This window comes from Rhamphochromis longiceps, linkage group LG5 (assembly GCF_057381845.1).
Source record: "Rhamphochromis longiceps isolate RC_006_pf linkage group LG5, R_longiceps_female_GT1.1, whole genome shotgun sequence".
NCBI classification, from domain to species: domain Eukaryota; kingdom Metazoa; phylum Chordata; class Actinopteri; order Cichliformes; family Cichlidae; genus Rhamphochromis; species Rhamphochromis longiceps.
This window is the reverse complement of record NC_140561.1, coordinates 10983375-11008776: the sequence shown is the minus strand read 5'-3', so window position 1 is coordinate 11008776 and position 25402 is coordinate 10983375. Positions and strand designations below refer to the sequence as shown.

Below are 25402 nucleotides of genomic sequence, written 5' to 3'. Positions count from 1 at the left end.
TCGAATGTCTGATATGATGAAGAAGAATGATTCGGAAATCTGCTCTTTACAGCTCCAGCTAAATGCTAAATAGAAATGACCGTGTCATGCATTGAACAGCAGCAAAAGCCTGTTTAATTAAACGTGGGCCGTGTATCTTTTGTTTTTTTTACAGCCGGATCAGCCATTTCCAGTTGATTAGCCAGCTCTCATGCAAAATGTGGCATTTAACACAGAGGCAAAGCACCAAAAGGACAAAGGCTAATAAGACAGGGTGCTCAGACAACAAGACTTACACAAAGGAAATGTGAATAAAACAAGGAGAAAACGAAGCGACGTGAAATGAAATGCATTTTCAAATTACACTAAAAATGTCGAGATCGTGCAGGGACTGAAAAACAGTGCATGGAAAATATTACAGAGATGAACAAACGATGGCCAGGTTAAAGATGGTATCGACAAAATGGGCACAGACACAAAAAAGGGGAGCATGCTGCTGGTGATCGGTTCGTGCAGACAGGGCCCGCATCGCACCTTGAGTCCGAGTGTCTCGTGCACCGCACTGGGTTCAGCTGCACGGTTAGCCCTTCCTCTGGCTTGGGCCATCTGCAGATACATGGACGTCTAAAACAGGAAAAAGCAATACATTCTCGGCGTTACACTACTGATGAGGAGGGATCAAGGCCTTTCATGACCTTGCTGCAGATTGCTTGAGCCTGTTTTGACCTCCAGACATGAGACATGAGAAACTCCCTAAACCCTGAACTTCTGAGATCAATATAATACAAGCGCGTAGGGAAAGGATAAAGAAATATGTACGCAAGACTGTGCAGGGAATGCGGGTTTCTTTATTGGACCAGATGGTGGAAAAGGCAACAATAACAGTCCTCTATTCTGTGGTTTTGTCAGTAAAGGCTGTCACAGTATGCCACATACACACCCCTAAAATCTGCTGGCACTGCAAAACATTTAGCTACGAGTCTTTAAGCGCATCTTAGGAATGTTTCTTGCGATGGTAAAATCTATTGATAGAAATCCATCTGAATTAAGAATGACAAGTGTTCCTACAGTATGTGTGTCAGGATATGTGTGTGTACATGCGTCCGTGCAGAGTTTACCCCCTCTTGTTTTTACAGTTGTGGTTAACTCCACAGACCAGCTGAGAAAGGTGCTCAGGGGTGTATGATTTGGACCTGTCAGTGTGACAGAGAAAATAACAGCCCTCTCATTAATCCACTAGAACTGGAACATTCCACTTGCACCCCATAATGGGAGCTCCCACTTGCAATTACCCAGCATCTCACATGGTAGAGGCTGGCGGGTGGCCTGGATGGATGCATGAAGGGGTGGAAGGATAGGTGAGTGACTGGGTGGAAGCCCTTCATTAGTAACAAGCTGTATGCAGCAAGGGGCTCGAGCAAGCTGTGCTCGCTGTTGCGATTTCTCTGTGATCACAAGGGAAAGTCAAATGGGAAATTTACTTTTTATTTATTGCCTTTTATAAAAGTCCCCTGGTCACAATTAGGGAGCGAGTGTGATATTTAAAGGAAAGTGAGGTGTTAAAGAGGAGTACGGCAGCGTAAGCGGACTGGCTAGGTTTACGAAATTCAAGAGGTCCCATTAAAGATTGAGACTAAACAGAGTAGCTCTAACAGCACACTGGGGACAACAGCTGTGTGCTGGTGAGGCTGGTGTGCTGGCTGCTTCGCCATATGGGGACACAGGGTACCACAAGCAAGCTTAATGATGGAGCAAAATCATCATAAAGGGAGCTTAGTGTAGGGCGGATGGAGAGTAAGGCAAACCATATCATTCATGATGTAGATGGAGGAAGTTTTTAATGCTGCTAAGATCAACTTCTCGGCCTCTACATTCCTGTAATTCTAACCTGAGGTTTGCGTCCGCGGTTGACAAAGGTGCAGACCGGATTGTAAGCTCCTGTCCCACAGACGTACAGGTGAGTCCGGTTCCATGGCTCAATTAGACGAATGAAGTTTGCACACTCCTCCTGGAAACACAGACATTGAAGGAAATTAAATAGCAGTTCATAGTTAATCTTTACTGCCAGACCTCCTGCTGATTTACTGAATGCTCACTGATTCTTATTAAAACTTAAAAATCTGCCAGTAATAATGTGCTTCTATTTGTATTTTGGCAATATATCAAACTATCAGCCAGCAGTGCTTGGTTCCCGAACTCAAGCTGGCACAAAGAAGGATTCTGGGCTTCTCTGCTCCATTCCTGTCTCATTGGCTAGACACGAGGGAACCAGAATTTTACTGGGCCAGGTCCAACTCCGCAGGTAATTCCATTTAACAGGTTCATCACATTAAAACTGATGTGAACAGATGAGGGAATTATATATTTTAAATGCAATTTATTTAAAAAAAAAAAAGATATATTTTATTTTTTCAAGCTATCAAGTTTAAGGAAACAACTTTACTCGGGCAATCCTGCTCTTGGTATGTGCATTTTCAACGCGCATACTTACATTGGCATCTTTCCCACTCACGAGGCACTCCATTCTTCTTTGTTCAGGCACTGGCCAGTGGATCTGCAAGAGTGGGAACGCGGGACATTTTATAGCTCCAGCCCAAAACGTTATACATCACTGGCATTTATTGCATATTTGGATTAAAATTTTAAAAGGGATATCCACCAAGGCTAATATAAGTCCTGTTGGGATTGTCATAGACCAGTTACAGGGTTTTAATGAGCTGCACCAGAAACAAAAAAAAAAGAAGAGTAGTCCAACAAAAACTTGATGTGAGCAAACCGAAATGTCTGCTGCTGGGGCAAGAGTGGGGAACATTTCACTTTGGGTAAAACTGCAGTAAAGGTGCTGGCTTTATCCCACGGTAACAGCCCATTTTAAGGCCCAAAGGGAGAAAAGCATGGGAAAGGTCTTACAATACGTGGGTTCTTGTTGATGTCATGGAGGTCCAGGGACAGGATGTGGTCCTTGCTCCCAACATACATTCGATCATGGTCCTCATCCATACGAAGGATCCGATAGTCAGATGTGTTGATGAGGTAGGCGAAGTGATGAGCGGTACCAGTGGATCTCAGTTCTGTATGGAAACAGAAATGCATTGGTTACCGACAGCTGCAGCTACATGTGCGCATATTCGCGCGCACACATGCATGGGCAACTGACACATTCCTCGTGCCACTCCTCCGTGGACTTATCTGATGGTTTTTCACCGACACTTGTGTAACAGAACACCACTCATTAGAGACAAGTGCTACTGAGTGTCTGTCAAACAGCACTGATGGCTTAATACCTCCTGAGTGGATCAAAGGATCTAGAAAGTCACTCGTTAGTGGCAGTCTGTGGGAAGCCAGCAAACACAGAAACAGTAGACCGGCAGTTAGCTATGATGTTCATACTACATAGTTCATGGAATAGGGTAAGGCACAACATTTCATTGCATGCTTGGACACCATTCTCTGAAGGTCAGACAAGTGTGCGCTTTCAGCAACACAATGCAGTTGACACGTCCTCGCATGTCTACAGTAACCCAATCTCCCTATAGACTCTGTGCTGGAGTGTTTGTTTGATATGTTCTGCTTCGTTCAGCAACCAAGTACAGGCAGAGCAAAAGGCCACGGCTAAGACAACAAAGGCCCCGTGTCCCACCATACATAAACACACTCCTTTGCAATCTATAGGGTAAGAGGCCTTAGACGCTGGCATTCAGATACTGTTGGACAAACAGAGAGGTTTCACTCAAACAGCAGGAAAGTTCCCATCCTCCATTTAGCCTCCTTCTATAATCGAGAGATCACAGGCACGGATTTGAGGTTAACCCAGAGTTAGCCACCAAAACATGGCAGAAGGAAACCAAAGGATAAACCGTTACATGCAGTTAGCTGCATTTGACTGGTTAAATGTGACATAGTTGAACACTGGTGTGCCGGCGTGTTATTAAAGGAGCGAACGCACAGCCAGTGTGGCATATCAGACCTTGAAGGAAACACACTGTAGCTTTATAATGGCCAGTTTAAGATTTTTTTTAATTTTTTTTTTAACAAGCTCTGTATGTGTAGTCATGTATTGTGGGTTTGACGTTACTACGAGGTTGTTAGGTGTTTCTGAAGAAGAGGTCTGGCCACCCAAGCATGCAAAGACATCCACATGTCCACCACTGGTCCTTAAAATAAACACCATCTAGAGACCTTTTTAAACAGACTCCCTATGGAATCTGATATTGCCAGTCTTTTGAGCCAGATCTAAATTTAGCACGGGGGTTACGTCAATAAGCAAAGATTAATAGCATTAGATATTCTATATTTATACAGTTTGATTTAATAACTGTGCCCACCAATGGAACGTTTACAGGTCAGCAGAGTGATTGGCAGCTGTCAGCCCCGCGTAGAGGAGCTGCAACATGTGGCTGGACCCTGTGATTATTTGTGTTGAGTCTTAAGTTGAATGATGAGTCCCCATACACTCTAGGCCAAGTGCACACTGGATAAGAATGCATTGTGCACACACACGCACACATATACACACACATTCCGAGGGCCAGTCGGGGCGCCCCCCCTTCTGAAGCAGGTTGTCAGCGACTTCTCAGTGTGTTTGTTGTCAGAGAGGAGCTGGACGGGACCATCTGTCAGCCGAATAGGAAATGTGAACAGCGCAAAGCAACAACACGCCCTATTGAGAGGCGCACATTAAGAAACAAACACATGTACTCTAATCTCATAGTTATCTGACAACATGCAGACAGGCCAGACTGAATTCTATGTCACAGGTAGAATTTACCCCAAATGTTGTGCCTTTCCTCGTGACTTATCCTTCATATTTGCATGTAATGTGGTCTCCACCATAGACATCACCTTTTAGAAATCCATTTAACTACAACAGAACCTGGTTACAAAAAGGCGCGCCACTCCACCTACTGGATATCATTGTCTTTTCTGTCAGTCCCTCTTAACTCAATCCCAAAGTCAAACTTCACCTCAGGCGGGGCCACATGGCATTGTGCTCGTTTGACATGTTGATCAAGGACGTATAATGGCAGCAGACTGAGCTTGGCTGCAACTCTGCTCCAGAGGTCAGGCCGCACAGCATGTCTCTGGGCTGAGATTGGTGCCAAGCAAACACTCAATCACAATCAGCTCGAAAAGACATGCAGAGAGGCTACACTTTTGCAGAATGCCAGTTTGGAGTGTGTGTGCTTTTTCTTTTTGTTGTTTATGCCCATACCTAAAAGATGAAGGAGAATTTGTGGGGTTGGGGTGTATTTCCCAGAGAGTAACAAAATCTTATGTTTGCTACACGACTCATTTGTCTTAATTTTCTGGCACTGAGCTGAATCTAATTTGCAGACAATCCCCCGATGTTTTTCAACCAGTCACATTTTATTGAGCTCGGATATATTAGGCTGCACACTCAATCAGCTGTTTTCCCAGACTTACTTACAGATTTGCAGCCGCAGATTACAGTTTCACACAGGACAGGCTCAGAGAGGCTGAACTACTTGTGCTCTTTTGTCAGCCACATTAGAGCATGACAGCATTTTCCACATGCAGACTTATCCGAGAGATTGAAAGGCTGGGAGCAGAGTGTGAATATGTCTATCAGAGCCAGATAAACTCATAGTAGCCCATTACTGCCTGTATGGCTTAGGCCCACTCTGGGGGGTCTGCGCACACACACACACACACACACACACACACACACACACACGCACGCACGCACGCACGCACGCACGCACGCACGCACGCACGCACACACACACGCACACACACACAGCAGGGGCTTTGTTTCAGGACCACACTGCTTCTCCCTTGTGAAATTGCAATGGCTCTATTAGGAGGTGAAAGTAAGCCGGTGGGGCAACCTGATCCTCAAGCTCAGTGTCTATCCCATTCCTCATTCACTTGGGTTTTTACAGTAGCATGCCTGCACCTGCGCACAAATGAGAGAAGGTCACTTTATGACATTTTTCCTATTTTCAGTCTTTCTTGTTCATGAAAGAAATGCAGGTGTAGCATAAAGGCAGAAAGTTCAGCTATTTCACAGTAGTCACCTCAGGCATCTCGGTTCCTTTGTGTGTGGCGTTCCGGTCCACACTCTTCAGTCTGCTGAACACAGACAATCCGCTTCTCTCTCCAAGGAACCCAAGGTGCTCTTGGCTCGAACAGCCCACTGCCCGTTTCTTGCTACTCGCTGCACTCTGGCCTCAAGAAAGCCCTTTGCTGATCTTTGAGAAACTGGATGCTGAGCTGAACGAGACCTGAAGAAATTCTAGCTTAGTGGCATCAGAGCAACCTGCTAAAGATGCTGGAGATCTACCAACAATACAAGGCCAAAAATCTACTACCAAACTTTTGGTAAGTTGATATGATGTGTATCTTGACACGAGTACTACACTTAAACTCAGTCACGACTTAGTTGTACTGTCCCCTCTTTTTTTTTAACTGCTACTATATTTTAACTGTAAGGGAACAGTGTACTTTGTACTTCACTAATTGTGTGAGACAGCTGTAGTTACTATACTTTACTTACTATAATTTGACATAAAGTAGTAAAGATATCAATATAGATAACAGCCTTTTTTGCATTTATACATTTATGTTGGAGCTAAAAATGGAGGATAGAATGAAGACTTCAGAACCAAATGAGATTACGCATTGACTCTAAGCGCTTGGGATTACTGGTTTCTGCATTAGCACTGGAGACAAGCAAGATACAATCACAGCCAGTTATATCTTGGATCACGGAGCCATTATCCTTACGCTCAGTATACCAAGATCAATATACTTGGTCTACATGGCATATTACTACCAAGTAGGCCAATCACACTTGTTGTGGTCATGCAGCTGAATTTTACATGCTTGCGCGGGTGAATGTCAGGCTATGGTGTAGGTCGAGTCATATGGTATGCAGCAACATTACAGCGACAGCACAGATTGAACGCAGTGTTAGAAATTAAGTGGCAACCTGGGACCTCTTGTCATGTCAAGTCAAGTGGCTTTATTATCATTTCAACCATGTGCAGTTGTACAGTACACACTGAAATGACACGGCGTTCCTCCGAGACCATGGTGCTACATATAACAGACAACTGGCACAGGACCACATAAAATGCAAGTGTGCAAAAATGTTGTAGATATGAATTAATTATTAATTATATTTTAAATAACTGAGGTAAAGCTATCCAGCGGTTTACAAAAAAAGAATAAGATTTGAAAATGTCAAAAGATTTTTGTAGCAAACTTTACTTTTTCTTTTTTTTTTTTAGTTTTGTTTTAAGATATTCTCCCCTCTCTGGAGGGTCATGACCTATGGAAAACTATTGTACTTAAGTACCAAGTATTTACTTAAGTATTAAAAATATTTACTTCTACCCAAATCAAGAAAGTAAAAAGTACTATTCAGTTTTGTGTGAATTTGACATAATCAGTACAACCATCCTTGTCAAAACTCAAATTCTGTGACCATTCTGCAGATTAATATACCAAACAATTTGCCACTAGCAGTAGTAGCACTGAAGCTCAGTGAAGCTCCTGTTTGAACACCACTGGACTTTAAACAGTTGTAAGTTTTAATCTTGCTGTACATTTGTCAGTGTCAGCCATTTAACTATTAGCAATTACCTAATACCAAAATTAACCAGCTGTTACCATTGAGGTAGTGGCAAGCAGAAAAATGACTATGACCAATAACAAAATGATTTAGCAAACATTATTAGTGCTGCTGGTCAGTAATGTTAATAGTCAGTGTTAATTTAACAGCGGAGCACAATTATTTGTGCCTAAGTGTTCTGTTTCTTTTAAAGGTGTAGTTTGAAGCTGAAAGTGTGAGCCTTTCTTACCAACTCTGTTTTAACAACAATGCCAAAACCTGAGCAGAAGCTCAGCACTACCTCAGACAGACAAAAAAAAAATTCCTCTGTTTATTTTTGTTTGTTTTTCTGCACTACAAACTGATATCGAGTTTATAATTCTAGCATTTTCCTGCAAAACTGCCATTGTTCAGTACTTAGAGTTAGAAACAGTGATGTTATTAGTGGTTGTTTCATCATGCAGTTCCCATCAGACTCTACTGTAAAAACTCAAAACCTTAAAGAGCACTTCATTTACAAAACCCATCTTCACTACCAATGTGAGTCCACTCTAAAATGGGTGATTGGCTAGGAAGAAAATTGTGTTTCGTTGCACTAAAGTGCCAAAGCAAGACATATATCGAACAAAGCACAGATTCTTTATTTCTTTCTCTTTGCATTCATCAGGTTAATTAGCCGAGTTTAAATGCAGGTTGCTGTGACTGATTACCTGAGTTCCTCATTCACTCAAGGTGACTACATGTTCTGCAGACTGCAATACAATACAGTTGTTGTTCTGGAGAATAGTGGATGTACCTTGACCGCAACCCTTTCCTCAGACCATTAGAAGTACAAATGTATTTTTATAAGCTTACCTGGTTAAATGAGGTATAGAAACATAGGGGGAGAAGCATGCCTCACTGTCAGATGGAGCCAGCCCTTTTCCTCCTGAGAGAATACTTGGCTGCTGACGGTGATCTCCAGGGCTGCAGGCCTGCATGTTATAGCGTATCTCCTGATCTTAAATTAATAGCCAACGGGCCGAGTTTACTTTGGAAATATGTTTGGACAGGCATGGAGCGCACTCACGAGAGTTCATCTCCAGAAGTAAGAAAGTAAGAAAGCGCAGTGGTTAATGCCGACTTATATGAAGTGATTTCCCACCATGCCGTACACGAGGGACAGAGGAGACGGGATTTCACATATCATATTCAGCTTTTAATGCGTCCTACCTCGCAGTGTGCTTCGGTAACACAAGAACTTCCTCTCATTAAAGCAGCGATTACTGTATCCAGCGTAGCTTAACAGTACGCGGCCCGTCCCACTCATAACTTTCCTGGCAAATTCGCAGCAAGCGTCGGATAAGTGATTGGATCATGGAAAACTTCAGACTGTGTGTTTAAACAAAACAGTGACAGTGAGCGAGAGAATTGAGAGGGCCTAAATACACATCCTGGCACTTGACAGCGCAGTGGCCACTCGCTACTTGACACTGATATGGGTGTTCCACCCCACTGCATATTTCTCTGGTTTCAAATTGGGTAAATTAAAAGTGGAGGCCACTGTGAGTGTCAGTGCATGTTGCTGCTTGAAGCCTGCAGTACTCCCTGTAGAGAAGTATGGGAGGTGAGGAGGAGGAGGGGGATGATGATGGGAAAAGACAAAACTTTGCAGTCCGTTGCTTTGACACTGAGCAGGAAGGGAGCAATGAACAAAGCGGACGAGCATTGTGTGGAGCAATGATCTACTCAGTTCACAGCTCAGTGGTTTTCAATTGGGGAACATTTGTGGCTAATTAGAAACTATTGCGGCGCCCTGTGCTTCTGTCTAAGGAGCGATGCATGATTAGAGATGGAAAATGCTGGTTATGATCTATGCAGATCAAACAAGTGTAAATTAAAATAAGTAGGGTTAAATAGGCTTGGATTAAATGTTCTGAGGTAGTGCAATAATAGGTAGTGCAGAAATACCCCAGTAGCTCCTGGCATATCACAAACAAGCTGCACTACCTGAGCATTGCCCCAAGGTAGTTTCCAACCCGTCAGAAAGGTGTGTCGGTTCTCACACACACACACACACACACACACACACACACACACACACACACACACACACACACAGGTGATAATTAGGGTGATTAAGAGGGGGTGGGAGAGGTTGCATGCTCTCACACATCAAAGGCAGCACTTGTCAGGAATCCTAGCCAAATATTTGAATGCTGTCAATGCAAAGAAGGAAAACTCCAGTTAAGACACTCTTATTACTCCTCACAAGGCACGCTTTGTTGCAATGATGGAGCGGCACAAAACAGCTTCAGAGACTTTTCTGGGGGGTGAAGGAAAATAAATGCAGGGTTTCCTAGTTGGCAGTTGGGTCAACTTTTAACAAGGCGCATTAATGAGTTGAGACGCCACAGGCGACAGTGCCACAGGTTTAAGAGACTTGCTCGACATGACACAATTCTCATTAATTTGTATGAGTCTAAGTCACTGAAATATTCATAAGAACCACTCCCTGCTGAGCTGTATAAAGGTGCATTTTATTCTCTCGGGCATGGTTGTGCACCTTGTTTATTATGTTTGCCAATAAAGTGGAGATGAAGCTGAGAGTAAGAGTGGAGATTGGGCAAACAAGCTGCTATCTGTCTAAGAGGACTGTGTCAATCTATGCTCATCCTGCTGTAGCATGACCTCCTAATGCCGCTCCTGCAGATTTCTGTTTATCTTCTCAGTCAGGAGAATATGCTTGCCTTTTCTATGAGGGCGTTCATGTGTTTGGAAAGAGTTCAGAACACTTTCTGCACTTTATTTGAGCAATTACCTCTAAGCTGGAACATTACTGTTTAACTATTGAGTTACGATGTGGTATTTAACTGTTTGGTGAAAAAGAATTGGCACCTCTATGCAAAATAGCCACAAACAACACATTCAGACTTTTGTTTTACGCATATGTTTAACATGGGAGTTTTTTCTGAAAGAAAAAGTCCAAGAAATGATTGAATTTGCACAGTTGTGAGCAGAGTTGGCCGATATCCAGATGCCTGTATGCAAGAGCGGCCGTGTTTCCTCTCTTATCTTAATCTAGCACAACTTTCTCACAGCGATTTCCTGTATTTATAGAATAAGGAAGCCTTGATATAGGGGCACTAACATAGCGATGGAGATTAAGAAACCCCCTTCTGCTTTAGGACAAGTGGGTGCCCACTGGAGGGCCTGACTGCCACTTGCGCTGCCGTCTTTTCAGCAGACTCACTTTAAATCAGCAACTTTCGGGGCCCAGAGCGCCTTCTCTCTCTCCTTCGACGGCCTCTTTCAACTTCCCTTCATGTCAAACATTTACACGACTTATTTGGGTTTGCGTGAGCTGCATGCTTCAAAGCCAGCAGAGGAGTGACAGAGTTGTTAAAGAATGCCTGTGTGATTACTGGAGAGTGGGTCTGAGGTGAGCTGGGCTGCTAAAGGAAAAGGAACGATAAGAGCATGAGAACGCAGCAGCTGCTCGTCTTGGCTCCGTCACTGTGAGGGCAGAGGATAATAAAAGCGGTCAAAGGCTTGGCCACTGTGTCACATCAGATAGGACATCATTCAGCGGATAGCAAATATGCAAGGGCACAGAATCTAGAGATATGATCTGACCCACTGGTAATGCCAAAGAGTCTGACCCGCAGAGGAATGGTAATCTATTGTGATGGCCTCAAAGCTTCACTGCACCCTGTGCGTGTGTGTGTGTTTGTGGAGAGGCAGGCTCTGCAGCTTGCTACTAGGAAAGAAAACACAGACAACACAGCGTGCCTGTACAAACACCTGCCCCATATGTGCAAAGCATCACCAAAAGCGGTTATGCTTGCCATCATCTCACTTCAAATTTGAAACTGACAAGGCATGGCATTAAGATGACAAATCAGTCATTAGCAGTCGTGTTATTTTTGCCTTGTTGTCTTGGTTGTCTTCTTTTCTCGTACATGTTGCAAACACCAAAACATTTTGAAAATTCTCAGAATACTTTGCACACGATCCCCGTATCATCCGATCAAGCTAACGGCAGAACTGGAATATGGGTTCAAGTTAGGACAGCAGAACAAAATTACATACACAAATTTTCTGCACTCATGTTTATAGCGTTAAATCTATTTGTGGATACAAAGACCTCAAATAGATGCAACTTTAAAGGAAAAAGGGGAATTAAAGAGACAAGTTAAAATGCGTGGCTGTCTGTCGGTCATGAAAGCATCTGGATACAAAAGCTCTGAATCCTTGCTTCCTCTCTCTGGAAAATCAAAGTTCTGCAAGTTTTATGGTGTTCTTTTGTGAATTAAAAAGCTGTTACTGTAAGCACTGTATTTGAACAACTTGATTCCGGATAAGCAGCATTAATCCTACACCGTGAAAAAAAAATCCTAAAAAAACAGTAATATTCTGGCAGCTGGGGCACCAAAATAATACCATAAAATAACAAAATAACTTTCTCATGAAAATACGGTTATTTTAAGTAATGACAATACAGTTTGTTGCCCTAATTTTACATGGGATTTTGCCTTTTTCAAGTGCTTTTAAGCATTAAATTAGGAACATTTTAATGTGATTAAACAATGAAATTACCTGTAAACAAGGTCAATGAATGTGGCAATATGAATAATAATACTTAAATGTACAGAAATATACAGTTAACAGTTGGTTTAAATAACAATGGATTGCATTTATATAGTGCTTTATGAGACCCTCAAAGCGCTTTACAATCCCACTTTATAATTCCCCTCTGGCCATCACCAGTAGGTGGCAGGTGAAGTGTCTTGCCCAAGGACACAACGACCAAGAGTGTCCGAGCCGGGGCTCGAACCGGCAACCTTCTGATTACAAGGCAAACTGCCAACTCTTGAACCACGGCAATAATAATTATTATTATTTGATGTATAAAAAGTTTATAAGATTCATTTTATATATTTTTCCATAGCATTACATTTTAATTTAACAGTTCAATCTTTCAAATAACGGACAAATATTTGTGAAATTATGATGCATTTGTGAACGTATTTTAACAATCTAAATATGCATATGTACAGACAAATACATTTAAAAAACAAGAAAATTATGTTTTATTACATTTACAGTGATTTTATGTTAATTTACGTTTGAAATGTAAAATCACAGTCTATTAATGGTACAGAACAGTACAAAACTGTAAAACACACAGTGAAGTACTTTTATATTACAATTTTTTTTACAGTGTAGAAACAGGAGTGTGCACAAAAGTATCTGAAATCATTATTGCCATGAAAAACAAAAACACACAAATGAGTGTGTGCGGAGCTTTAGCGTGATTCCAGCCATTAAAACCACAACAAAGTGAAGCTACTTGGCTATTCATGGCATGCTGTTTGTATTCTGTTGCTGCGAGCTCCCTCGCTAGGGAAAAGGTGTGCCCCCCTCTTGTCTCGACATACGTTGAATGTGATCCGTCATAATGGATACGCACTAACAGCGATCCCATATCACACATCATTAACCACCACGTCTGTCCTCACAGTATCCAGAAATCGCACCGCCATCGTCTGTGTCGGCGGGAGCCGTGACACCCCACCGTCGTCACCTCGTTACTACCGTGCCCCGTGCCCCTGTCGACCTAGGGAGGCTCACCCACTATATAATTAGGAGCCACTGTCGTGCCCCACCCCTCCTACATCCACACCCCCTCCTCGCTAATGGCATCAATTTGTATTCACTGTCAGCTCTGATGAGCTCTCATGCGGAGAGATGGCCTTATCACAGAGCCTCTGGCTCCCGTCACCTAAGCCTCTCTCCTGCTCCCTGCCAAGTCCAGCGTGCTGATGGACAAGCAGAACGGGTGAGGGAGGGGTGAGGAGGGTTGTGGTTGAGGGGAAAGAGATACACATTTATCTCCATTCTCATGTAAACTCTTGTAACAGCAGACAGATGTGCTCACGGTGCAGAGGCAATGAAGAATCCGTAAGTCTGACTCTGTATCTTCCCTCGAACTAGGATCTGCTTTTGGACTCTGCGTTCTCTCTCCAAACAAATGAATGTCCTTCCCTCTCGGTCTAGATGAAACACATGAAAGCAGAGGTTTGGCTGAGGATGATGTCAAATGTGGAGAACTAGTAGGGAAGGAGATCCTCTCTGGAGAGCCTTGATCTAATCACACACATCTGCACAAACAGGGCTCTGTTTTAACAGACATGTGTTTTATTATCAGTCTCTACCTCAACTCTGACACATCAATGCGCCTGACCCATCCTGCGCATCAGTTCCTGCAATACTTTGGCAAGCTCTGCAGACCTGTTTTGCTCCAAATAAACTAAAACTGTCACCTAATAACTTACTGGTTACTTAAGTAGTCTGGCTTTCTGAGTTATCTCTGGGGTTATTATTCAGCAGCACAGATAAAGAAGCCCTCATTGGAATATACCTGGCTAAAATCTTTGCAAGCTCCTTTTAGCAGTGTTGCTGCAGCCTGAGCTGGGAGACGTGCAGAGGTCAGAGGTCACTGGACAGCAGTGGCAGTGCTTTATGTTCTGGTTTAATCTGGGATTAGCTCAGGGTCAGGGTTATCTCTCCTCAGCCTGAGAGGAATCAGGAAACTGGGATTGCCTCGGGTAAACTGGCATTACTCGATGGCCCGTCCAGAATCTCAATGAGTCCACTGAACGGGAGCAAAGGAAAAAAAGGGAGTGTGTATGTCGAGAATGGCTCAGTGGGCTCGGGGTTGTAACCTCTCTGCCATCACTCCAGCTTCAGCTCAGTGGAGATAAGAATTGCAAAAAGCTCTGAATTACTACACCCGGAGAACCACTGAATCACAGGGTTGTGGTCTAGCCACAGTTATGTGCATACCTTCTGGCATACCTTCTGGTTTCCTGAGGACATTTAGCATGGTAAATTCATTTTAACACTACTTTTTGTACAAAGGCCAGGGGAGAAGGCAGAGCACACGCATTTATAACAGAACAACAAAGACAGCCCACTGCAGAATTAGCAAAGGAATTTAGGGCGAAGCAGCCACAGAGACTAAACGTGAAACCCTGACTGAAGGAGCCTCATTACCTTTAGCCTTACCGTATCGTAATCTGCCATACCTCAGATTCATGTCAGCTTATAATCCCTACATATGGTGCTGGACACACTCAAAAGGCAGAGACACACTCTGCCTGAGCGTTCTACTGTCTGCGGCCAGACGGTGTGTGCACCTGGGAGAAACAGTCAGCTACGAGACCAGAACAGCCTTAATGTAATGGAGATGGATCTGTCTCAGTCTCACTCTCTGTTTAATGTTGTAGAAAGTCTCTGTGAGAAGGCTGAAATTAATTTTACTGAATGTGTGCCACGCTTCACCAAAAGCAGAAGTAGAACAGAAACAGGTACGGTTAAAGAACAGCAGCCCATAGAAACTCAGGCTTCACAACACTCAGTTCTACAGACTGAAGTTCAGTTCTGTTCAAACATCCTGAAAGCTGCTGTCAAATTTACGAACAAAGAGATTTTTTTAAAGAAGCTGAATCTGTGATGGATCTGTCGTTTTTGTAAGAATCTGCCCAGAGGTTTCACTAAAAAACTATTTACTTTTCTTATCGTGAATGACACAGTTCCTCATAATAAATATTATTAAATGCTTATGTGTGTAATATTTTGAGTGTGACAGGCACAAGCAGTTGCATCAAAGGGCATCAAAATTCAGGTTTCAGCTGCCATGGGCTGACTTCCAGCTAGGAGGTTCTATTTTTCTTTTTGTTGCTGATGTTTTTCATGCTGTGCTATAAAGTAAATCTTCTGCAGATTTACCATTAAATATCACAATCATCAGATTAAGAATAATTTATTAATACCCGAGGAAATTATGTGGTCGCAGTTGTTCCAAGACAGTAAGAACAGTAAGTCACTAAATTATATAATAGAATATATTACAAAATTACAAAATATAACAAAATAGCTCTATTATATATAATAGCTCAATTATAAATATCCAATTTATAAACCATATTTCCAAGTAGTTTTCATCCAGTGAGCCAATAATTTGATTTGCACGAGCAGGGGAACAACTTTGTCTTGAAAAGGGCTTTCAGAGCACAGCAGGACCACCACATAGAAAACTGTCAGAAAGACGTCTCAGTGCAACAATTTGTCCCAGCTCTCTCAGGTGCATCCTGACAGGCTACATGAAGATTCACAGTTGAACAGGCACAGGATATAGAAACCTAATGTATCTGACACCAGTGTCTCGCTGACATGCCCCGTGGTTATGAATGCTTTATTTGTCGAGCCAGTGTGGGGTCACCGTGTGGGAAGCCAGTTGTTCCTGCCCCTTCCTGAGAATGACATGAAGGCAGGACAGATTGTGACAGCAGCCATTGTGGCTCTGCTCCAGGTCTCTTCCTCCCACCAGTCTCCCACTGCTCCCTCATCCTGGGTAAGTGCGCACGGTGCCACCTCAGTGCTTGTCTTCCTGTTTCTTGGGTGGGCAGGCTTAAACAGAACTTGTAGGCAGGAAAGCCTTTGCCATTTTCTTTGCCATTTGGAGCCTGTATAGTCATCAGTCACCCTCGACATGAGCCACATGATGTTGATAGAAGCAGGACGTCCCCCCTCTCCCCGTCGCCTCTTTGAACAGGGGCAAATGATCAGCTGAGTTCCAGTGTGCCCCTGATTCCCAGGCCTTGGGGACAGGAAGTGGGATTAGTGAACAAATCCCGTTTTTCCACATGTATGTCAGCAGCTTCATTGCATTTTGCCTAATCACTTACTTTCTCTATTTAAAGGGCGCTCATCTGAAATGAAGGCGATTAGCCTTTATAAACAGCTTTGTGTTTTCGGCTGCCACTGCCTCACTGGGACCGTTCACTAGGCTAAGCTTTAAATGAGCTGTACCCCAAACACATGCACCCATGGGAACCAAGGGTCACAGGGCTAACTCCTTCTGAACTAAACTAACAGTTTGTTGGCCACTAAAGGAAACCCGCGTAGAAGTTACAAGTCAGCAAAAAGCTAAACTGTGACTTCATTATGCTCTCTGGTGCTATAAGCCTGCTGTTCCTAAACCGTGTTGTTTTAAAGGGGCTTCTAAGGCTCTGCAATCTTATCCTGCTTCTAAGTCATAACAAGATAATAGGTTCCCTTAGGACCCTAGGAATCAGTGTGGTGGGTTATGCTGTCCCCAACTGACAATTTGCATTTTACGTCAAAAAGGCAAAAAAAGAAATGAATAAATAAGTAAAACAAGTTATTATGATATCAGGAACAGTTCATTTCACGTCGCCTGGTCAATGAATTTGTACTGTATGCATGCCTACTTGGCCTGATCGACTTTTTTAGGGAGTTAGTTCTTTGCAGTCTTCTCCTACATGCTTCCTCTGAGCTTTATCTGTGTTCAGACTGTTATTTTGGCCAACCGTGCTCTATTCCCATGTAAGGTGGTGTTAAGGAGATAGTAGCTCAGAGGGTGGGTGGTGGTTTGCAGGGTCAGCGAGTTTACCAAGCCGATTTAGCCATCCCAGTTTGTCACTGGTAATCTCCCGGCAGCTAACAGGATGTTAAAATCAGCCTGATAACTGCTGAGATGGATAGAGAGTGAAGCAGACCAAGTGGGTGCGAGAGTGATGTGTTCAGCCTCCTCCCTTTGTATCTTTCAAACATACTGATAACATGTGTAGCATGCACGTATACACGATGGGCCACAACTTTGACAACACCTGGCTCAAGTAGTCTAGGTTTTCCTCTTCCCCACAAAAAAGCTCTGACCCTTCAGCGGATGGACACAAACATATCTCAGGGTGTCCTGTGGTGTCTCTCATCCACTTGAGTGGGATGTTAGAAATTGATCTTTTGGTTTCTGGGGTTGCTGTTTGGAGCCCCAGAAGATCAGATGTGTTCTGAATAATTCTGTGCATGCTTGATCAGACTGAGATCTGGGGGTTGTGGAGAGGTCAGGTCAATAGCCCTGGTTATGTTTCTTGTGTTCTTTGAGCTGTTTCTGAGCAGTTTTTGCAGTAAGGGGAGGTGCCCTGGCCTGCAAGTGGAGGCCACTCCTGGTGTGTCATGTTGTTTCAAACATCACTGCACACAACATAATCAAACGATGCAACAACGCTGTAATGGATACAGAACCAAGAGTCTCCATTAGAGCAGTTTCTCTACACATGCAAAACCACAATGCAAACTAAGGATAAATGAGGCAACTCCAGATGGAAGGTGCTGATTAGGCGAAACCAAGAAGTGTGTGAAAGGTTCACATCGGGTCCTCTGTGGTGGAATATGGAGGTGTTTGCTTTGGCAGTGTTGACCAAAACCTCAGCCCCAGAGGCGAAAAGAGGAACGTGAAGCCAAAGCATCTTCGTACTGCTCCTCCTTTATAACCCCCCCTCAGTGCGGCCTCTTTTTGCCCCACCATAAACACTTCATTTCTTTCCGAACTCAGGAAACATGCTTTCTAAATCAGGGGAGCCTTCTCCTGTTTTTTCTCACATTCCCAGCCAAACAGAATTAATCTAAAGAGCTGGGATGTTATGAGCATAACTCTACCAGTATGTGACCTGTAATAAGGAGCTAATAAGCTGTGAACTTGAGTGGTCTTACATTTCACTTCCAGCCCAGCAGGACTTCATTTAGAAGCAAGCTTTTATTTACACATGCTACATAAAACGTGCTTGTCAAAATATATTTAATGACTTCAGGTGCAACCAGGTTTAAAAATCACATGTAGAAACTTCAGGGGGCGAAATTCAAGTCCACAGGTTGTCTTGGCTAAGCCCTGACTACATGGCTATACATCTTCTTTTCAGCAATAGGTGTATAGTGCAATAATCAAATGGGTGAGAAATACACACCAAGAAAGTGTGTTTTATAGATTCTGACTGAACTGAACTGCAAAGAAAACCAAAAAAAAAATATCCTGTGGTGTCCCAGGTTTATTAGCTGTAGCTGTAATTGCAGACCGAAAAAGTCCATCCCAGCAGCATTACATGTCTAGCGGAGTGCAGATATGCTAGTGGCACAAAGATCGATATTCCCTTTTCTCCTTTAAGTTGTGGTCTACCGAGCTCTCGCAGCTGAAGTACTTCTGTGATTGAAAGTCGTGCTCTGCGCTCAACCTCCCTCTGGTAAAGCCAAATCTGAAGAGACAAAACAGCCTCTCTTTCTCACATCTCTTGATTGTCCTGCAGCTCTTCCACACGCTGAAATTGGCAAGGTGACCTTGATGAGGGGAAATGCCAACTGTCAATCATTGATTACCAGGACTTTTTACACATTCACTTAAGGGCTCCCCTTTCAAGTTTGATCAATATCAGCCAAAATGTAGTCAGAGAGTAACACAGAGGACTGTCAGCACTGTGCCTCAGGTAAGAGTGGGCATTTAAAATGGGTAGTGGAAAAACAGAAAAATGGGATCACACCACAAACCAAACCACACTAAACTGCACCAACATATTTCTTTAAAAAATACTTCTTTCTGAGGCTTTGCCGCAACTATCAACATAATAAAATCACAAGTGAGATAGATAATGGTTTTTTTTGTTTTGTTTTTGTTGTTTTTTACAACCCCAATTCAGAAAAAACGTTGCTGTGATGCTGTGAAAAATGTTAATTTAAAAAAAGATTCATAAATCTCACAAACCCAAAGTTTATTCACAATATTACATGGAAAACAAACCAAATGTTCAAACTGAGCTCATTTTGACTTTAATTAACCTCCAGGATTTTATAAGAGTTACACTCAGTTGGAGAAAAATGGATGTACGATATTTTATCTTACTTTAAGAGCTAAATCTTCTTCACGTGAACAAAGACCTGAGGCCGTGAAGCATTTTCACAGAACAGCAGAATCCATAAATGTGTTGCTCTGGAGATATGAAAATGTGTCAGGTGAAAAGGTTGTGCCCTGCCTCATTATTCTTGGATAGAATATTTGACATGGACTCAACTGTTAATCCAGAGAAAATCCTGCAGGGTTTTCCTACCCTGATGGTCGCTCCACGGATTGGTAGGAAGTGGTTATGGGAATGCTGGGCCGTCCTACTGCTAAGCCATGAATGTAACCATCCCACTCGGGCCTCGAATCCTCTGCACTCCCCATAATGACTCATTGATCTCAGCCTCTCAATCCCTACCTGCCTTATCTCAGTTAATGGGGCGGCATCGTGTTCTCTGACAGGGCTGCAATCTCTCCGAGAGCCTGAGTGCACTCAGAGGTCGGCGCTTTTGCGCTCTTGCAGCCCCACACCACAACCGGGAGGAAGAAAAATGTAGAATGTGAAAAGTGTTGTTTCTGAAGACACCCCCCTCCTCATTTGAGAAGTCCACAATCCCTCTAATACACTTTGTTGTGTTTGTTGAGTGGGATGATATACAGTCCCTATAGGACTTCCTTTATCGTTTCAATTACAAACTCGCACTTCACACATCAACAATTCTTTTGGTTGCTTTGGTTGATAGCCTGGCTTTGACCCCAAACATCTGAAGCTTACAAAAGGGACTCCCCTACACAAACCCATGAAAAGGCTGCAGAATCCACAGTGATTTATAACTTTTGAGGCTGGCATGACAGCAGAAATCAGCAGGGAGTAGGCGGGAGGGGAGGAGAAGAGTGAATGAATGGTCTAAATGGAGCAAACAAGTTCACTGTACTGCTATACATGCTCCTTAGCACGCTCCCTTTGCCTGTACTCCCTATGGGCCAATACCACTGAGATTGCAAAATTGACAAAAGAAAATCTGAAACTTATAAATCTCATACTGTACGGCATCAGATAAAAACTGGAGCAGGATTTTATTTTCCATATTATACTCCTTTTGGGGTCTCTTGACCATGAGAATACATTTCTTTTAAAATCATTTTATATCCTGAGGTTGTGGAAGTTTATTTAATAAAAATTTCTTTTCATTCAGCCAAAAGCCTGGATATCAGTCCCATATATGGGATACGCACTGGGAAACACGCCTGGGAGAGTACAGTGAAGTCATCTATAGAAGAAAAAAACAACATGTAAAAGAAGAGCCGGTCACATTTCAACTCATCTATATCCCAACATTATTATATCCCTTCCTCATTAATCCAGAGGAAGCCTGTTTCTTTCTTACTTGACTGAATAGTGCCTGAGGTGACATCTCCACAACGCAGCAGACATACAGACACCTTGACAGCTGTGGAAGTATACTGAGCTTTGGCAAAACTCAAAACTCAGCCTCCCTGGGAGATTTTTAATGACCAGTCAGGCTTTCCCCGATTTGGGTTTAAAATCGGAGACACCTGACAGCCTTGACGTTTGACTGACATGCAGGATATCCTGTTCTGTGACCCCGCAGTCGTCCTCTTGAACAGTCTTGGCAGTAGGTAATAAGCTACAGGAGAGGTCGGAGGTATGGATTACAAAGTGGCTAAAATACTGCACTGTTGAGAGTGAATTCCTAGATGGTAAAGACAAGAAAAGCAGAGGGGAGGAAGCCGAGTGGGAAGGCTTTCACGGGATTGCTGCGAAACAGACACAAATAATGGGCGAATAATCACTGGAATAAGAAAATGAGAAAAATAAATTATGGTAGTTGGAAAACATTTAGGGGCCCAGTGTAACCACGACATGTGTAGCTAGCAACAGCTGATTCCTGTTTGAGGCACCATTCACCTTTACTGAGTTTGAGAGCTCCTGTTTTGGAGGTTCAGCGTTTGTGAATTCAGGAATTAGTTTGAGTGATGGGTCTTCGACTTGAAGGTTTTTATCTGAAAGCTTGTTAGTTCTGTAACACAGACACTGATCTTACTACACTTCTTAAAACCCTAAACAGTTGTTCCTTAAGGTGGCACTCCTTTTGTCTTGCTGAGGTTTAGGTAAACATCCTTTTTATGGATTGAAGCGACTGCTTCTTAAAGGTTCCAGACATGTGGTTAAGGTTAGGAAGGAGCTTGGCCAAGCTTAAAAAAAACAAGTCTTGGATGGATGGGCCAAGACTGTAACGCAGTCCATCCATCCAGCTTAGCTTCCCCCATACACAAACTTTGTCGCTCTTTAATAATGTATTCTGACTTCCTTCATTGCTCAACATGATTAACGTGATAGCTGGAGCACTACGTCACTCGTGTCATTTTTGGTTCATGTTACATGTCCTGATGCTGTTGTTCTTCATGGGAGGATGCTCTCAGCCAGCATATCTGTGCAGGAAAGCGGCCTTGTTCTCACAGTCATCTGTGGCCCTGTAGCACCCGGCAATTACCCGTTAATTTCGTACGAAGCCCATCGTGGGTCACGTCCTTCATGTCCCAAAGGAGACCACATTAATATATTACACATCGCCAAAGAGAACAAGATTCAGCTCCAATTATAATCCTGTTAATATCGTATGTTGTCATTGGCTCCACTCTTAATAATAAACTCGCAGAGGGCCATGGTGACTATATTAACAAAATGAACATAATTTCAATCATAAGGCTACAACTGATGCTTTTTGTATTTAGGTGACTTTTTAGTCTATTTCTTTCGCTATAAAGCCTAACTACATCCCAATGTTTGTGTTTACATTTTGATAACAGCGCTCGTTGTTTACTGCGGGCAGGAGCGCGCACCTTATGCCTTTGTTTGGCTGCTAACCGCTTGAGCTCCTCGGCAACTCAGCCTCACTTCCTCTCACTCTCCCTTCATCAACACTGCAGGCAACACACAGCTGTGAACAAGCCGGAGCCTCTAGCAATTCTCCTGGCCCTTGCCCAGCTCACACAGTGTTTCTGAAAAACATTTTAATTGACGCAGCAATTAAGCCAGACAAGTCAAAACAGAGCTCTTGCGGAACCTCTATATGAGCAGAGTAATCTGCTTCCCCGGGCAAGTTTATCTTGAGAATGTGGAGTATTCATCCAAGATATATTGCTTGTATCTCAGCCAGGGAGAGTTCACTGCAGAGAAAATATTTGGGAATAATGTGCAGTTAACTGCAGTGTATCACCGCTGGGAGTAGTGGGAGATTAATTAGTGTACATCAGCATTAAAGGGTCGTGCCGGATTTTAACCGGTATAAAACAAATTATGCATGTTTGACATACACATGAAAAGCAGGCAGTTAGATTATTTTGCATTTATCAGTGCTTTTTAAACCTTCTCAAGGTTTTCTTTAAGTAAGAAAACATGAAACAATATTATGTGAAAATTATTACGCATAATGCTCAGTTTATATTTGAAAAACATTCAACTTCTAGATAAACGCCAACCAGAAAGACTTGCTTCAGATCAGCAGGTCAGCTGCTGTAATTGCTCTAAAACTGAGGCTACGTCCACACGTACCCGGGTATTTTTGAAAACTGAGATTTTTCTATGCGTTTGCACCTTTCGTCCACACGTAAACGGCATTTTCGGTCACTGAAAACGGAGATTTCTAAAAACTCTGGCCAGGGTGGATAATTTCGAAAACTCAGTTTTTGCATTTACGTGTGGACGAGAAAAACGGAGAAAACGCAGCATCAAAGGTGTGCGCATTTTTTGACGTCACACTGTGCGCCACGTTATTGTTTCCGTGAAATGAATTTCTACAATACTGTTACTGTTAATTTTACTCTCTGCAGTGTTTAAATGCTTACATATACACACACAGTTACTGTCCCTCCACACATACGACTCGGTTCTGCTTCTATGCCCCAGCTTTGTTTACTTTTTCCCACTGAGGCTTCTACACTTCTGATTGGCCAACATTTCTACACGGTTAGGAATATATCGCCACCTGTTGCTTTGGCATGTTCCTGGCAGCGTTTTCCTTCATTTCTGCATGTACGTGTGGACGTAGCCTGAGGCCGCCAAACAAAAATCTTTTATCAAGATTCGTCTCATGTCACATGTTGTAACCTTTACCTGAAGTTACCAGAGCATGAGTGTCACGATTATGTGACATTAAAAAACAAAGGGGGGTAATTAAGTAAACAATTTGTGTCATTGTAAACAGCATGTTTTTAAAAAGTAGGGTAAAAGAAAGTAATAGAAAATAATTATAATAAGGATATAAGGATTCTGGTTAAAGCATACAAATCTGGTAAAGCTGCCCCTGGTCCTGCTGGAGGCTTCTTCCTGTCAAAAGGGATTTTTTTCCTTCCCACTGTCACAATGTGCTTGCTCATGGGGGAGAAGGTGACTGTTGTTTTAAATTTCACGCCCTGTAAATAAAACTGAATTGATTGAAATTGAGTGAAAGAATGGGAAACTTACAGAAATATCCATCTATCAGTCATCTTCCCCTTAACCTTGTCTAGGTTGCAGAAATGAGCACACCTCATTTTGTCAGATGTTATTTCTCACAATAAACCTCAAGGCCCTTTTTAAATCAAAACAAGCAAGAGTCAGATTGAGAACCAAGGCTGCAGATGGAAGCTTTACTAAAAAGCGGTGTTTTGAAAAGTCTCAACAAGATCTTGAGCTTTATTGTGAAAGGTTTATGTGGAACATAATCAAGCAGACACGCGATGCTGTTACCGTTGTTGTTGCTAACCTCAAACAGTGTTGGTCAAGTTACTTGAAAAAAGTAATCAGTAACTAATTACTGATTATTTCCCCAAAAAAGTAATCCCGTTACTTTACTGATTACTTATTTTCAAAAGTAATTAATTACTTAGTTACTTAGTTACTTTTTAAAAACACGATTTACAACCTGAATAGGTGATAAAGCGATAGCTCTTTCATAATCAAATGGAAAAGTCTCTTTTTAAAACTTGTTTTATTAGTTTTAATCTTTTAACTTTATGCATCAAGCAAAAATTTAATTATATGCAACATTCTCTGACTGGAAGAAATTTGTTTAATATTTTAATTTCTGCACATTCCAGCACATAATGTTTTTTTTTTGTGTGTGTTTACACTCAGTCTTTCAAATAGATGCAAGTAAAACACAGCAGAAAATAAATAAAGTCAAAGACTAGCGGTCCTTTTGCTCTATTTTCACCTGTAAAGCAGGAGTTGGGTAGGCGGAGGTTTACCCTGGTGCAGGTGTGCCGCGGCGGTCAGTGGAAGAATCCGCGAGTTTCTCTGTGAGTTCCCCATTACGTGGTAGCGCACTCAGTGCTTGCTTGGAAGTTTAGGGGGTTTTTTTCGCTGTAAAAAGAAGTTTTCTTCCCACGCACAATGGACACTAATGTTTTTGTCACTTTTTATGGAATCAAACTCAAAGTAAGGTCAGTACTTCCACGCTTTAAACGCTGCACGCTCATACTCTCTCCCGTACTCGATATATGATGCACTGTTGATCTGCACACAGCTGTTGTCACGAACGTCGCACTTGCTTAGAAATTAAGAAATACTTAAGAAATTAATATAGTCACTACAGTGACCATTAAAACGATGAAAAAATATTGCCGTAAACAGTTTATTTTGCGACACCACGAAACAAATGATAGCGTAAAATGAAACGATAGACGTTTTTATATTGTCATTCGATATATATCGTTATATCAGCCCTAATTTAGATGACATTATTAGAGAATGTTAACAGCAGACCTTGTGTGTGAAGCCCTAACGACAAAAGGACAAAATGTCTGCAGGCATATCAACAGACATTTAACAGCACATGAAAGCATCCTTCACAATGAAGGCACGGCTCATAAAGGAGAATTAAAAAGGAGAGGGAACCCTGTGACAGGTAAAGTATCAGGTGTGTCAGTGATTGTTTGGGGTCATGACAGCTCTTTTCAGAGCTCGCTCAGACTTCCCGTCTGATTAACGCATGAAAGTGAATTTTCTTGACATCTCGAGAGGCGTTGCCGAGCAGCTGAAGCACACTGTTAAGAGAAAGAAGTGTGGATGTGTTAAACCTGGAACGACACAGAGGTAGAGGTAGGCTTGAGCTGTGAAAAGACTCATCGCTGCGTCTATCAGCAACTCTGGTGTCTGCGTGTTAAAA

The 25402-nt window shown here is 42.6% G+C and overlaps 1 protein-coding gene across 9 annotated transcripts in view; it reads right to left on the bottom strand.

The window, feature by feature from the left end:
- Nucleotides 1-25402, bottom strand: part of sema3fb (sema domain, immunoglobulin domain (Ig), short basic domain, secreted, (semaphorin) 3Fb) — a 59336-nt gene that overhangs the window by 18332 nt on the left and 15602 nt on the right. For 6 of the 9 annotated variants that reach the window (XM_085405748.1, XM_085405750.1, XM_085405744.1 and 3 more), the window contains exons 3-6: nucleotides 2890-3050; nucleotides 2471-2533; nucleotides 1868-1987; nucleotides 514-603 (exon numbers count right to left, since the gene is read on the bottom strand). In XM_085405748.1, coding sequence (XP_085261874.1) covers nucleotides 514-603; nucleotides 1868-1987; nucleotides 2471-2533; nucleotides 2890-3050 — 434 coding nt within the window. The remainder of the gene's footprint in view (nucleotides 1-513; nucleotides 604-1867; nucleotides 1988-2470; nucleotides 2534-2889; nucleotides 3051-25402) is intronic. The other 3 variants (XM_085405752.1, XM_085405753.1, XM_085405751.1) reach the window with 1 other exon arrangement.